We start from the raw sequence: 13,652 nt of genomic DNA, 5'->3' as shown, positions 1-13,652 counted from the left end.
AACAGACATAAAATAAGAGGGAGTGAAATAAACGATTACATTTTAAAACCTACAGTGTTGAGGAAAAAGCTTCTTTGAACTGAGGTATGAGAATAAAACTCTTTCTACTGATAATAAAAACTTAAATTTTAACAACTTAATTGATGCACAGGTTTGTTTCGACAGCTTTCATATTTATTATTTTACCTTTATATTTTTATAGTATTATGACTTATAACAGAACCCTATCACAGCATCTTTGATGCTGTTTCTAATTAGATGAAGAGAATTAAAGCAACCAAAGGCATATTAGAAAAAACCCTACCCTACAGGGGAAAACCTATCTTACACCAAGTAAATGAATAAGTATGTTAGACAACATGGTTTTAGAAGTTTGATGGTTTTAAACATACAGCATTGATACAAAACTCTTAGCAACAGCCAGATCTCGAACAGAAAAAGGTTAACTAATTGGTTGAAGTCGTTGAATGGTTAACTACTTCAACTTCAACCTATATTTTTACTGATTCCAAATGGAAGACCTTCTACACAATTTGACAAGTATTTTTAACAAGGTTAACAGATGTGGTGAAAAAAATAAAGGGTGCAGAATTAGATTGGTTAGATAAAGATATTTCAGTCCCACTTAGTTTCCCAACATCGGGAAGAGTTGAGACAGGAAGCTCTAAGCTTTGGAATAAAAGATTATTGAAGATTGAAGATAAGCCCAAACTACAAAGTATATTATGTCTGGATCTAATTTATAGCACAATTTATAGATGCAAAAACAAGTAATGCGAGACCACTCAAATCTGGGGTTCCCAGTGAGCCCTCATTAATCACTGTTCTTTCCCCTGCAAATGATGAAAATTAGCATGAGATTAGGTGTCATAACAAGTAAAGATTGTTGGCTTGTGTGTGGCTATAATATAAACATAAAACTGCAAATAAAAGAAAATATAAAAACAATTAAAAATGATTGTGTGAAACTATAACACTATCATGCATTGGGAGATCAGGACTTCTTTGACTAGACAGAAAATCTACCACAAAATACAACTGCAAAATCAGACTTTCTTCAACTGCTTTAATCCTTACTCCTGAAGTTCACAAACATATATACACATCTCAATCTGAACTAAAATGAAGAAAAAAGAACCACAATGTACTAGGAAGTTCTTTGCTTACTGGGACAAAATACCAGTATGGAAAAAGTCGGGCACACAAAGTATAAACAACTAACCAGATGTGTTCGTGATTACCGAATTCCTGTATTTACCTGATGGTATGTAGGCACTCTGCACTTCTTCCTCGTTTTGCTCTGGGCAGCATAAGAAGCTCACTGCACAGACAGGATGGGTGGTGAGTGAAACAGATATAATTATGAAGCATTAGATGACATGGGTTATGCCAATGATATGCAAATGAAAACATAAAAAGAAACAAGAAGCTTCCACCCAGATAGATAGTCTGATAATGTTCAAACCCAGACTGCACTTCTCAAAGAGTATGAGCCCAAAAATGCCTGTGATAAATATATTTTAAACATATTCCTTTTAGCGTGGCACCTAATTTTGTGGGATTTCGCCTTTTAAAATTCAGAAGTACTCTTTCAGAGTTCTTCATGGCAAAAGGAATCCATAAACCAGCTACATTTCTCTAATAACCTCCTTTCTCATGAATTAATTAATGAAGAAATATTGTAGGAAAATATAATTATGCTTGTTGTTTGGCTGTCTGGGTGTTTGGGGTTTTTTTTCCTAGGCCACAAAAACATACGTGAAAAAGCAGGGAGGGTTTGCTACTGCAGATCGGTTTATGGTAAAAGTAACCGGTCACCCATTTGGGAAAAACAAAAAGATATGTTCATGGGAAGTATTATGTTTGGCCGTATATAAATTCTGACTCATAATTCTTGACAGTATTTTGTAATGCAATCCTAAAGAAATAAAAAAAATGCTTATCAGCCATCACACTTTTTGCTTCTTATTGTTTTCAACTGAGAAAATCAGCTGCCCATTCTATTTTTCATTTACTGTAACCAAACACATGCTACAGCCAGCGAGATGGTAAAATTAACACATATTTATGCCTATGGTAAATATGACTATGATATGAAATATCCCTAGGATTAATCTTGTAGTTTTATGCCCTTCAACACAATCAGAATGACCAAGCTCCAAACCAGCTAATTATTGTAAAAGGGAAATTACAGCTAAGCTTCATGTAAACATGCTATTTCAAAAGAAGCAGGGAATCATATGACATACTATGGCAACAAAGAGAGAAAACATTACAAAATAGATAAAGCAGAAGTTTTTCAATATTTTGTGCTTCATGCCATTATAAAATGACCCATTTAATTGATGCAGTATAGGTAGTATTTATCTAAAATTCTACACTGGGGACCTTGAAATAATGGCTTGTGAGTCGTGTGAGATTCAGCTTTACATCTGGAGCCACTAGCCTAATTTTGATGCAACAAAATGTATTAAAATTGAACTGATTATTTTTTTTAAAGCAAAATTTCCATTCATAAGCTCAGAGGACTGACAGAATTTACATGTAGGTTTCCAAATTACAAATAAACATGCATTTTAGGAAAAAAGTTACCATTTTCTTAAGAGTCGAGAAGTAGATGAAAAGCCTACATTAAATCACAGAGTACTTCGTTAAAATTTACTCTACCTTTCCTAAGCCAAAGAGTATCTATTGTAATTGGCTCACGGCAAACAATAATACAAAATTCATCCAGAAAAGGGGTATAAAATAGCAAATCCACCATGAAACCTTCAAGTTAAAAAAACAAAGCAAAAGAATCTATCACAGTATCAGTATACTGGTAATGTAAGACAATACTCACAGTTCTATAATAAATTAAGTCTGGTTCAGAGACATCTAGAATCAGTATTTTTATTCTAAAATAAGTGTTTTCTAACGTGAGTATTTTAGTACTTACATTAACAGATTTTATTTTGGAATAAAAGAAACAAAATAAATTGAAAGGGACATGCCCTTGAAAATTGGATGATGTTCCTAAATTCAGAGCAAAGTATACTGGTTAACTAGCTTTCCTGATTTCCTAGTAAAACACTTATCCTAACAGATGTTTATACATACACACACACACACACGTGTGTGTATATATATGTAAATACACATAAAAAAGGTAAAGTGGACAATTCAGTTCCACTGGAAATTTATCACACCAGATGGTTTAGTAAGAGGCTATAATAACTATTTTTACAAAGCTCTATTCAGAATATTTGATATTAATTTGGGACCAATAACAGATCATTGAGAAAATGATGAAAAGTAATCAGCAACTGTAATTTCTGCCATGTAACTATCAGGTAATTACTCACCTTTCAAGCCAAGTCTATGTTAGGCATCTGCCTGAATGTACTTGTTTAGATGAAGGGTTCAGTAAACGAACACCACAAAATACTTATAATACTACTGATACTAACATATCGTACTGCATAAAGATTTTTTTAAAATCCTTGGATGTGATTATCTTCCTCAAAAAAACCTGGTTTTGATCTTCCCTATAATGCTGCTCTTACGTACTGAAAGACAGTGAAAACTCTCTCCACAACTGAAGAAATCCGGGGGACAGATGAAGAGAGGAAAAAGGAGACCACTGCAGACAAGATTATTACTCAAGGAGAGTAAGTACATGGACCCATCTTTAAATCCTGCAGATAAGCCACATACATCCTTCATGTCTGACCTTTAAACTTCTTAAAAGTGTTTTCTGAACATTAAAAAAACCTGAAGACTGTGTCTTACTTCTCTGAAAAAATCTAGCAGTCCATTGCTGCTGTAGCTCTGGTCTGATGGCTCATCTCCAAGAAAGCCTCAATGCAAGCCCTGCTCTTCAAGCACAATTCATGTATCTATCATCATTTATATCATGGTTTGAGGCGTTACTGGAAGAAAATTTTCTGGACAGTTAACTGACTATATCTATTTCTACTGACAAAAGATACTTTTTAATATCTCTTCCTCTTCAGATCAGCTGAATAAGAAATTGCTTCAATAAACATCTTCAGGAAACACTACTCATAGTGAATAAATAGAAACATGAAACATTTGCAACAAGTGGAAATTACTTGAATTAGCTTAATTATAAATCTGACTACTAGATTTAAAAAGCATGTCAATTCACCTCTGAAAGGAAATTCAGTACACCAATCCTACTTAAGACAATTCTGTATATACTTCTTGCCTATAAGGTTGAATTTTAAAATGTTCCAAATAACTCCTTAATTCCCATATGTATGTTACCACAACAAAAAAGAAAAATAGGCAAGATCATATAAAAAAATGAATTAGTTTAACCACAAAATCCGTTATTCAATTTCCATGCAAACTGGATAAAGAGTTCCAGAAATGTTTATAATTTATTCTTACACATTTTCAAGACCACTATGAAATGTCTGTTCTGTATTGAATTTACATTTGGAAAGGTTTTCAGGCCAGTTGATCTTATATTAATTGTAAAAGTTTGCCATTATAGTTTGGTTATATAATTTTTTTTTGGAGTAAACAAACAATTCACAAGCACTGATAACCTATCTGACTGTCATCATTGTGTTTCCCAAATACTGAACTGAAACACCTTTTTAAACTTTCTTTCAGCTATAAACTAAACGGAATTCTCACTTTCTTCCATTTTATTAGAATATATTCCAAGATTCCTGAAAAAAATGCCTACTAGGAGAGAGACCAAGCATTCTCGGAGTAGTGTATCCACTGCACATATTCCAGGGAGAGACGTGTACATGTCACACATCTAAGATTGGAGATTTTTGCTAATTACAAGCACCACAACTATCCTTGCTATGCTTGGGTACTGTACCAAGTTCACCAGAAGGTTGCATAAGATGTTGTGAGACTACATATATAGATATCCAAACCTATAATGCAAATCATAACATATGCAACTTCCAACTAATAGGAATGCATGCCTGGTATTTTGCTGGTTGCCAAAACAGATAAAATTCTGAGTTACAAGAATAGCTACTGCATACATGTAGATTTATGGTTTTCTAGGAAAAATCTCTGGGCTTCATCCATGAAACAATCAGCCAAATACTCTAGGACAAACTGAAGAACTTAGTCTAGATACATGGTATTACTATCAACCTAGTGCAGTTTTACCAAGAAAAAAGGAGGTATAGATAATTTAACCATGACACTAGATTTGTCAGTTAGGATGGTTTCTCTCCCTTCCCCATTACTGATAGTCATGTTTCTACCAAACACTTGAAAATTAGGCAAACTGACAAAGACATTTCTAAACTTTTTTCCAGGTTCAGGCTGACAATGTACCTTTCTTGATCAGACAAATACTGACTATCCATGTCTCTGGATCTGTAATCAACTGGAATTCTGGAGGCATCATGGTGTCTAGTTGGAGAACGTGATCTTCTCATTTGATGAATTTCATCTAAACTCCTGAAAGGCAGAAACACGTATGATAAACTTGTTTTCTCATAAATGACACAGCTTAATGGATTACAGTACAAGTTGGTTGAAGGAAGTTTTTAATCATTTAAGCGTTAATATATGACTTCTAAAAAAATATTGGATCCTAAGATTAACAAAAACCACCTCAAAGTATAGAAAGCAGCCATTTCTATCATATTTAGAAGTAAATGCCTGTTTCTGTGTACACTGATAGATTCAGTAATGGCATCTTCAAAGCCTGTAGCTCACATGAAATTAAGTTTTATGCATTTGTAGATTCATAGCCAGATTTCTAAAGGGCTGATTTTGGGCTGTCAACTTTTTGCAGGTATCTTCAAGTATTCTTTAAGAAATTCTGTGACAGGACATGGGAACTTGCAGCGTATTTTATCAATCTAAACCTAAGTATTATATAAAAGAGGTATAACTTTTATGAATGCAGGTAAGCTCTGACCTCCATAACAGTAATTTAAAGCTCTCTTCGCATGGAAAAGAACAAGAAAAGAAACTACTACTTAAAGGGCAGATTCTTCCTTTAGTTTAAAAACTGCCATTGGAACAAGAAGCATTAGTTTTTCAAAGTATAAAATGAAAGGATGGGTGGAATTGACTATGAAATAATTCATTTGTACATCGTGCTTGTAGATAGAAAGATGCAACAAAAGCACATACACAATTGTTTGCGAAGGCAGAATGAGGAGCTCTCATTCTCTATACTATAAAAAAAAAAGGAATCAGTGCTGCCGTATTTTATGTACAACCATAGACTTCTGTCTGTTAAGGATGCATTACTGAGAAATGCAATGGCAAGTGATTTGCTGAGTAGTGAAATAGCTTCACCTGTAAGAACGGATGTAACAGGGGGGGATGCATGCAGGGTCTTAAGAAGCACACAAAATTTCAACACACAAGAACAGTATGTATGGCACAGAGGATGGAAAGGAAGAAGCAAGATCATGAGGATTCTCAAATGAGAAGCTGGTTTTCCAGAATATAGCATCATTTTGAAGCATCACAGGTGTCTGGTGCTAAATGACCAGTGATGGAACTCCAAAAAATCAGACAGAGATGGTTAAGGACAGTACTGTAGCACAGAATTTTGTACACAAAATTCAGCTAACAAGTGTAGATTTTCAGCAAACTACTACAGCTAATGGGCAATAAAGCTGATGCTAGTGCAACACTTCGAGCTCTTGCAGTAATTCAAGAACAAATCTTAGAAACTGGAGGAAAGGAAAACTGGGAAAAACTGGCTGATTTTTAGGGTTCCACAACAAGCTGCAAAAGAAACTTATTGCCCTGCACAATAAAACAAACAAAATAAGTGGGTCAAGTTTTGTGCTTAAACAGTCTGTACAACACTATTCAAAAAAAGCATAAAGCATGCAAATGAAAAGTTCAAAAAGGATTCTCCTATTAATAGGTTGTCTATTAAAAGCAGTAAATGCAGAAAACAGAGCTTTATAAATCACTATCTGATTCTGTGAAGTGTTTTTTACTTCTTCCATTAGAAATGTCACATTTGAAGTGCAAATGATAATTTCGACTTGCTGGTGCTTCAAAATTAGTTCATTCATAGTTATTATACAATTTGTACATGCCACTACTTATATCCTACAAATATACTTAGGTGGCTTCATAAAAGATTCAGCCACTGACTGAAAAACCTACCTATTGGTTATGGTACACAAGTGATGAAACACAGAGGAGGTATCAGTAAGAAGAGGTAAGTCTTAGAGTTATGATTCATCCTATGAGTGCTCTTGAATAATTAATAAAAGCATACATCAAGTTCAAATACTACACTATTAAAACTCAGACATAAAAAAAAGTTTTAAGATTGTGAAAAATTGCTGAAGAAAAGTTAATAATGACAGATGATACAAACTTGAAACCAGCTAGTCTTTCACTAACTTGTGACGCCTACCTCTGTAATGGCACATTTGGTAAACGTGAACGGGTCCTGCCCTGATCGTCGCCACGGTGAGGAGATACAGATCGTGAACGATGATGTGTTGTTCTTTGCTGTTCTGGCACAGTAAGTGTCGTAGATTTACTTTCTCTAGTACTAGATCTATAACCTACTGGCAAGAGGGCAACAAAAGGAAATTAGAGAGTGAAAGTACGGGTTTGGAAAGAATTCAGATGGTTACTCCTCCCAGAACCATACAGCTAAACAGTTACACAACTCTCAAGTCATCATTCAGCTGTTATACATCCCAACATATCATGCAGCCAGGATAAATTACGAGCATTACTTTTAAATGTCTACATGTACAGAGACAGAGAAACTGACACGATTTTCATTATGTACTGGTAGATATGGAGGAAAGAACCAAAATAATTTTCTGACTTGGGGAAGAGTACGCAGAGTAACTTGTACTTCTAAGTTGTCATACAGTAGCAAACATATGAAAGGAATCCAAGCAATACACGATTACGTTATCTAACAAGCGGAGAAGGCATGCTTGTGTACCACAGCACAGCCTGATCCAGGACTGCTCATATATGTAAAGCATTCTTCTAACTCTCTCTAAATACAAAGATGTTCTCTTACTGAACATGGACAAAACCACCTACTTTAAAAATTTACGAGCATTTAGAGTGTATAGAACATTGGGTGTTGCATACTGTGCAGAACATTTTTTCCAAATACTATGAATGAGCTGCAAAATTTCTCATATTCATTTTCACATAGGATTAAAAAAAAAAGAAAAAAAAATAGCAGAATGTTAGTACATTGTAAAGCACTGATATTCCTGTGTCTTTTTGTGTGTAGCACACTGTTTGCCTTGTACACTTTGAATCCCATTCTAAAACAGACAATGAAACTCAATAAGATAAACAGCTTTCAAAAGGTGCCTGTTATCTTTCCAAAAGAGCCTAAGGAAATTTGCTCAGACTTCAGCTGCTCACCTGTAGATATTTAAATTACAAGTATCCCTCAACAGAAAATCCCTTAATGACAGAAAAGGTCATCCCTTAACTCGTCCATTAATGACTTCACAAATTATTGTTTAGATTCCAAAATAATAATTTTGCTGCTTCTCTGAATTTGTCTAGCATTGTTCCTATAATGTGTTTGTTCATCTAAAAAAGCAGCCTGTATCAGAAATCTTTCCATGCAAGAAAAGGCTATGATTTAGTCAATCAGTCACCAATTGTATTAAGTTGCACTTTTTAAGGATCTTGTTACAGAGTTTCAAGTTTGAGGGTTTTTTCATATTTTGTATAATTTGTATAATTATTGTAGTTCCTCTCTGATCTTCTACCAAATTGTTATAGCCATCTTAAAAGTGCAAAAATCCATATACAGAGTCTGTATTAGGCTTGGTCATTTATTCAACGACATTTAACAACCTGTTTAGCTGCAAGTCTGAACCCTGATCACAAATGTCAAGGAAGCGTTCATGCTTTTTTTCCCAAACTGTGCATCAGTTTACCAATGTATCCTAATGGACATGTAACTTAGCTAAATGCATTCTCTCATGATTAGATCTGGAGGAAAACACTTTGTTAAAACATTGATAAGTAATCCTAAAATAAAAATTTCTTCCACCATAGAACAGATTCATCTTAGTAACACAAAAACAAGAACAAGGACCTACTAGATAATGCATTTTATCATCCGAGCAACTCTAAGATGGTTTTCCCTGATTATACAGCTTACATCACAGCCTCCAGAACTCTGTCCGCCTTTTATACAGTACTGAACAAACCGGCAAAAGTTATTCAAAGATAACAGAAGAGCACCTAGGTGCTGTAATATCCTACAGTAGCTTTCAGCCTTACAACAGCTATCCAGCAACTTCAGTAAATAAAAAAAAACATTGGCTTCAATAAGTTCATGTTTAATATATTTACCATTATGAATGTGATAGGGAAGGCAGATAGGAGGGAGACAGTGTTGACAAAAAAATGATAAGACACTTTTACTACAGACTTTCTAATTACTGTCAGCTAGAAAACATATGCAGAAAGACCTTTGCAAGTTCTGCTATCGTTTTGTCCAACTTTTGTGTCTTCTACTTCATAGTATAGCTGCTGGTGTGAGAACATGGGAAATAATTCTTCCATTTCTTGAAGCAGAGGGGTGGGATGAGATTCATAAATCAGGGAAACAAGAAGTACTACAAGTATTGCTAGATCTTAAAGTGCAGCCTTGGGCCCAAAGAAAAGCACTTGTAATAAGAATATATCACGTAGCTCAGAAGCAACCCAGGGACTATAATGTTAAGTGCATGTGTACACTATTCTCAAACAACACTGAGTTAGACAAGTCAAATAAAATTAATTAATGTAATGTCATATTTAAAATGTGACATTACTCAAGTTTGGGAAGGGTAGGGGCTATTGTTTGAAAACCAGAGAGGAAACAGAAAAAAAACCACCTTTTGGAGAGCTCGCTTGTAGCTACAAAAGAGAGCTCACGAGTAGCTACAGAAACCACAAATGCTTGCCACTTAATATTTTTAATAGCAAAGCTGTAGTGAGTACTGACTGCAAAACAGGCCTATAAAAGTTGATAGCATGCATGAAAGGTTTATCAGCCTTTTCACGAAGAAAGACTCCTATGTTTCGCAGGTTTTGATGTACTGTGGTGCTGGAGTACCTTACCTGCCACAAAAGTGTTTCAGATTTGTGTAATAAAATCAGAAAGAAACATGAGGATCTCTTTGATCTCATGACAAGGACCAGGTGCAAATTTTGAAGCAAAAAAGGGGCTCAGTCAGGACTTCAATGCAGATTCCTTCATCTCACATACTAAGGTTGCTGCAGGAAATGTCTGGGGTTTTGTCAGAGGAAGAAAAAAGACTACACATGACAAAAGCTGGATGTGTTCAATTTCCCAAGGGATAACTAAATCAAAGTTGTATGTGCTAAAAGATATTTCATTTTCCAAAAAAGCTTGATTTAGATAAAATACTGTCACGTCTATCAGAAGGAACACTAGTTAACATTTATTCAACATTAAAATCAAATAAATCCAAAACTTCTTTCCCAGCTTTAGGCAGCTGCACCAAAATGCATAGAATTTAAATATTAAATATTAAAAATAAAATATAATTTTCAGTTTAAAAAATATTTCAAGAGGATCTCTAGTCTGCTTAAAAAAATACACCTAGTGTTATCTTGTACTCTTAAAAATGTATAGAAAGATGACATTATCTTATATATTCCTCATAGCCAAGCTATCCAGGGAATATCTCAAACTTGTGCATTGTGGTACACAAAGTTTACAGAACAAACAGAGAAACAGCAGTTCACAGTTATCCTAAGTATTAGCTCAAGTATTGTCAAGTTGGTCATATCACATCCATATTTTCATAGTGACCATGACAGTGACAGCAACACTTCCTCAGAACCATCCTCAAATACAAAGGCTCTGTGCTCTCCAGAGTGTGCAGAGTAATTTTTTGTGTGGACCAGCATGACAGCAGCAATCAAGCTTATGGCAGTTTATGCACAAGAAGTTTCTCAGTTGCTCATGGGAAACTGTCAGGTGAGACATGAAATGGAAGCTGGATGATGATGAAAATGGTTCTAGCAAATGTTTGATACCAGAACTCTTTTTCTCTCTCTTTTTCTTTTTTTTTAGGACAATATAGACAACAAAAAGGTGTTGTATTGATGTAACCGTGCTGCTACAGTAGGAAGGTAAGTACAATGCAATCATTTATACAGACTATATGTGATAGAAAAATAAATTGTTCTGAAGAGTTACCCATAGCATAAGCAATACAGCTCATTAAAAATACCCTTTGGGATATTGCCACCTGTATATCAGCTTGGTTTTTTTTTTTTTTTCTTTTAATTAAGAAAGTTAATTATGTTTAGGTTAAAAAATTTGGCCTCAAAACATGTTCTGTTTTTATTAAACCCTTTACTGATCCTTCCCATATACTTAGCAGTGGTGAGGCCACACCTGGAGTAATGAGCTCCCCAGTACAAGACAGACATGGAGTTACTTGTATGAGTCCAGATCAGGATCACAAAGATAATAAAGAGACTAGACCATGTCTCATATGAGGAGAGGCTAAGAGATTTAAAATAATAATTTCTTCCTGTAAATAGATGTGGGCATACCACAAAAACCTGTCAAAAATCAATTCTGTTAAAGCTGAGCTTCAAACTGAAGTTAAGTTACTTTAGCTGTTGATATAAACTCCTTTTATTAACAGTTCTATGAGCTGATTTAAAAATATATTTATATATCACTGCTAGATACTACTAACAAATGAGGACAGTACAATTATATGAAAGATAAGGCACATTTGTTGTATGACAGGGGGAAAATACTATTCTTAAAATATTCCTGAAGTTATCAAAGTGCCATTATTTTTGATGTAGCAGTCTTCCATTGACAAGCAGTGGTCTTCTGAAGCTGCTGAACCCTCTAGTAAAATAGCTTTCTCTGTTATTACTAAATGCTAATACTGTATTTGCCTTAGTAATTGGTAAAAGATTTGAAATCTTTAAGGATTTCCAGTATTAGTTGAATTAGCCAAAATATTTTTGTCATTCCTTTTTTAGCTTACGGTGGTGATCAAATGAACTTTTGCACTTCTACATTTTGCAGTTATGTGTCTTCTTTTTAGAAAATGAGCAATAATTGTGAAAACCTTGAGATATTAAGAAAGCAAAATAACTTCCTTCTCTGCTGAATATTTCAAGAGAAATAATAAACAACTGTAAGAATATACCTTTAATAAAGACAGAGGCTATTTATCATAGATAAGCACCACAGTGGGTAACATTGGTAAGTAAGTGGTAAAGGAAAGAAAAGGGGCTTTAAAGGGTAACATATGCATCATATGTTGTAAACTCAATTTTTATATTCTTACTTCTGTTGAGAAGGAATAACTTAATCATAGACTAATCTAGTTGAAGCCAATAAAGGCTATGCCAAAATGGTCTAAGAGTGCACCTGAGCTGCATCATCATCCTACATTATGAGGAAATGCCTCTATTTGTCTTTCCCTTCCACACTCATACCTTGCAGGAGAACGTGTAGGAAATATAGACCAGACAAGAGCTGCAGTGCAGCCGGCTGAGGTCCATGGTACTAGTGGGTGGATGAGGGAAGGACTAAAGACGCTGCAGCACAACAAGGAACTTGCATACAACTTAGTTTTAACAGAGGAGACTATTAGACAGAGAAGACAGATACTGTACTATTCATTCAGTGCAAATGAAGCTAGCAGTCCAAAATCTCAGAAGATTTAGCAATGTGGTAAGTAAGGAAGGTTGGATAGTAGGGTGGAAATGCATAACTTGGTGACCAGGCACATTTATGAATCTGTGCCTAAGATTCTCAAGCAATTCATCAGACAGTGGGACTAGCAACCTTTTCCAGCTCTCACTGCAAAACACATTATCATATGCTGTCTAGGCTGCCACATATTTGTGGCTGATGACTGACATTTTCTTTGCCCTTTGTGCTGGAAGCCTAAGCCTTATTCAAGAATTCAGACTGCATGTGTAAACAACCCCCCCACATTTATATGTATATCCACTTCCCATAGGAATTGCAAACAGATGAACTCCACTTAGAATTGCCAAACAAATGTATCCATTAAATTCAAAATAGAGAAATTTGTGCTTGGTCAGGTCACCTTCCAGCTTGTTTCTGATTAGCTGGACTTTAAAAGGAGTCTGCTCACCAGGTCCTTTGAGTTTCAGTTTAGAGACTCTCAGTTCATTATAACTGCTACTCCTACAGATTAAACTTGCAATTTTCTATGGTGATCTCTGAGAAAGTTTGGATCCATGTATGCTTCAAAGGTGCACCTAAGCATGCATGCGCAGCCGCAAGAAATTTCTGTAATTTCTAATGCATTCAGCTAAACATTTTTTAGCACCTCGTCTCAGATGGAAATTTGTTTATTCCAAATGGCAAATGGATGCCTTTAAGAACTGGCAGCTGAAAAAAAGCCCCAGTTCTTAATAAAAGATACTGAAATCTTGAACCTAACTAAGTCTACAGAGATACACCTTATCTACCTTGCCAACTAAATAATAAACAGAAAAAATATTTAAAATTATTTATTTATCTTTATTTTAAATATTCTCTCAGCTGATGCAAAAATATCAAGACTAATCATTTCACTAAAGCAAATACCATTACTAGACATACCTGAAAAAAACTTCCCTCTTAGTAACTAGGTGGTAAGTATATTAAAGTAAGGAAAGAGCCC

At 34.8% G+C, this 13,652-nt stretch overlaps 1 protein-coding gene across 45 annotated transcripts in view; it reads right to left on the bottom strand.

Annotated features, from left to right (window-relative positions):
- RIMS1 (regulating synaptic membrane exocytosis 1) overlaps positions 1-13,652 on the bottom strand; it is a 335,729-nt gene that overhangs the window by 119,036 nt on the left and 203,041 nt on the right. For 44 of the 45 annotated variants that reach the window (XR_008747990.1, XM_055809565.1, XM_055809523.1 and 41 more), the window contains 3 exons: positions 7,382-7,535; positions 5,317-5,442; positions 1,259-1,321 (listed from right to left, as the gene is read on the bottom strand). Coding sequence is in view for 44 of the 45 variants with exons in the window: in XM_055809565.1 (XP_055665540.1) it covers positions 1,259-1,321; positions 5,317-5,442; positions 7,382-7,535 (343 nt within the window). In the remaining variant the exon portion in view is untranslated. Of the gene's footprint in view, positions 1-1,258; positions 1,322-5,316; positions 5,443-7,381; positions 7,539-13,652 lie in introns of all 45 variants that reach the window. The other variant, XM_055809529.1, reaches the window with a different exon arrangement.

Source organism: Falco peregrinus, chromosome 7 (assembly GCF_023634155.1).
Source record: "Falco peregrinus isolate bFalPer1 chromosome 7, bFalPer1.pri, whole genome shotgun sequence".
Classification (NCBI taxonomy): Eukaryota; Metazoa; Chordata; class Aves; order Falconiformes; family Falconidae; genus Falco; species Falco peregrinus.
Note: the sequence above shows the minus strand (reverse complement) of the source record. Positions and strands in the feature narration are given on the sequence as shown.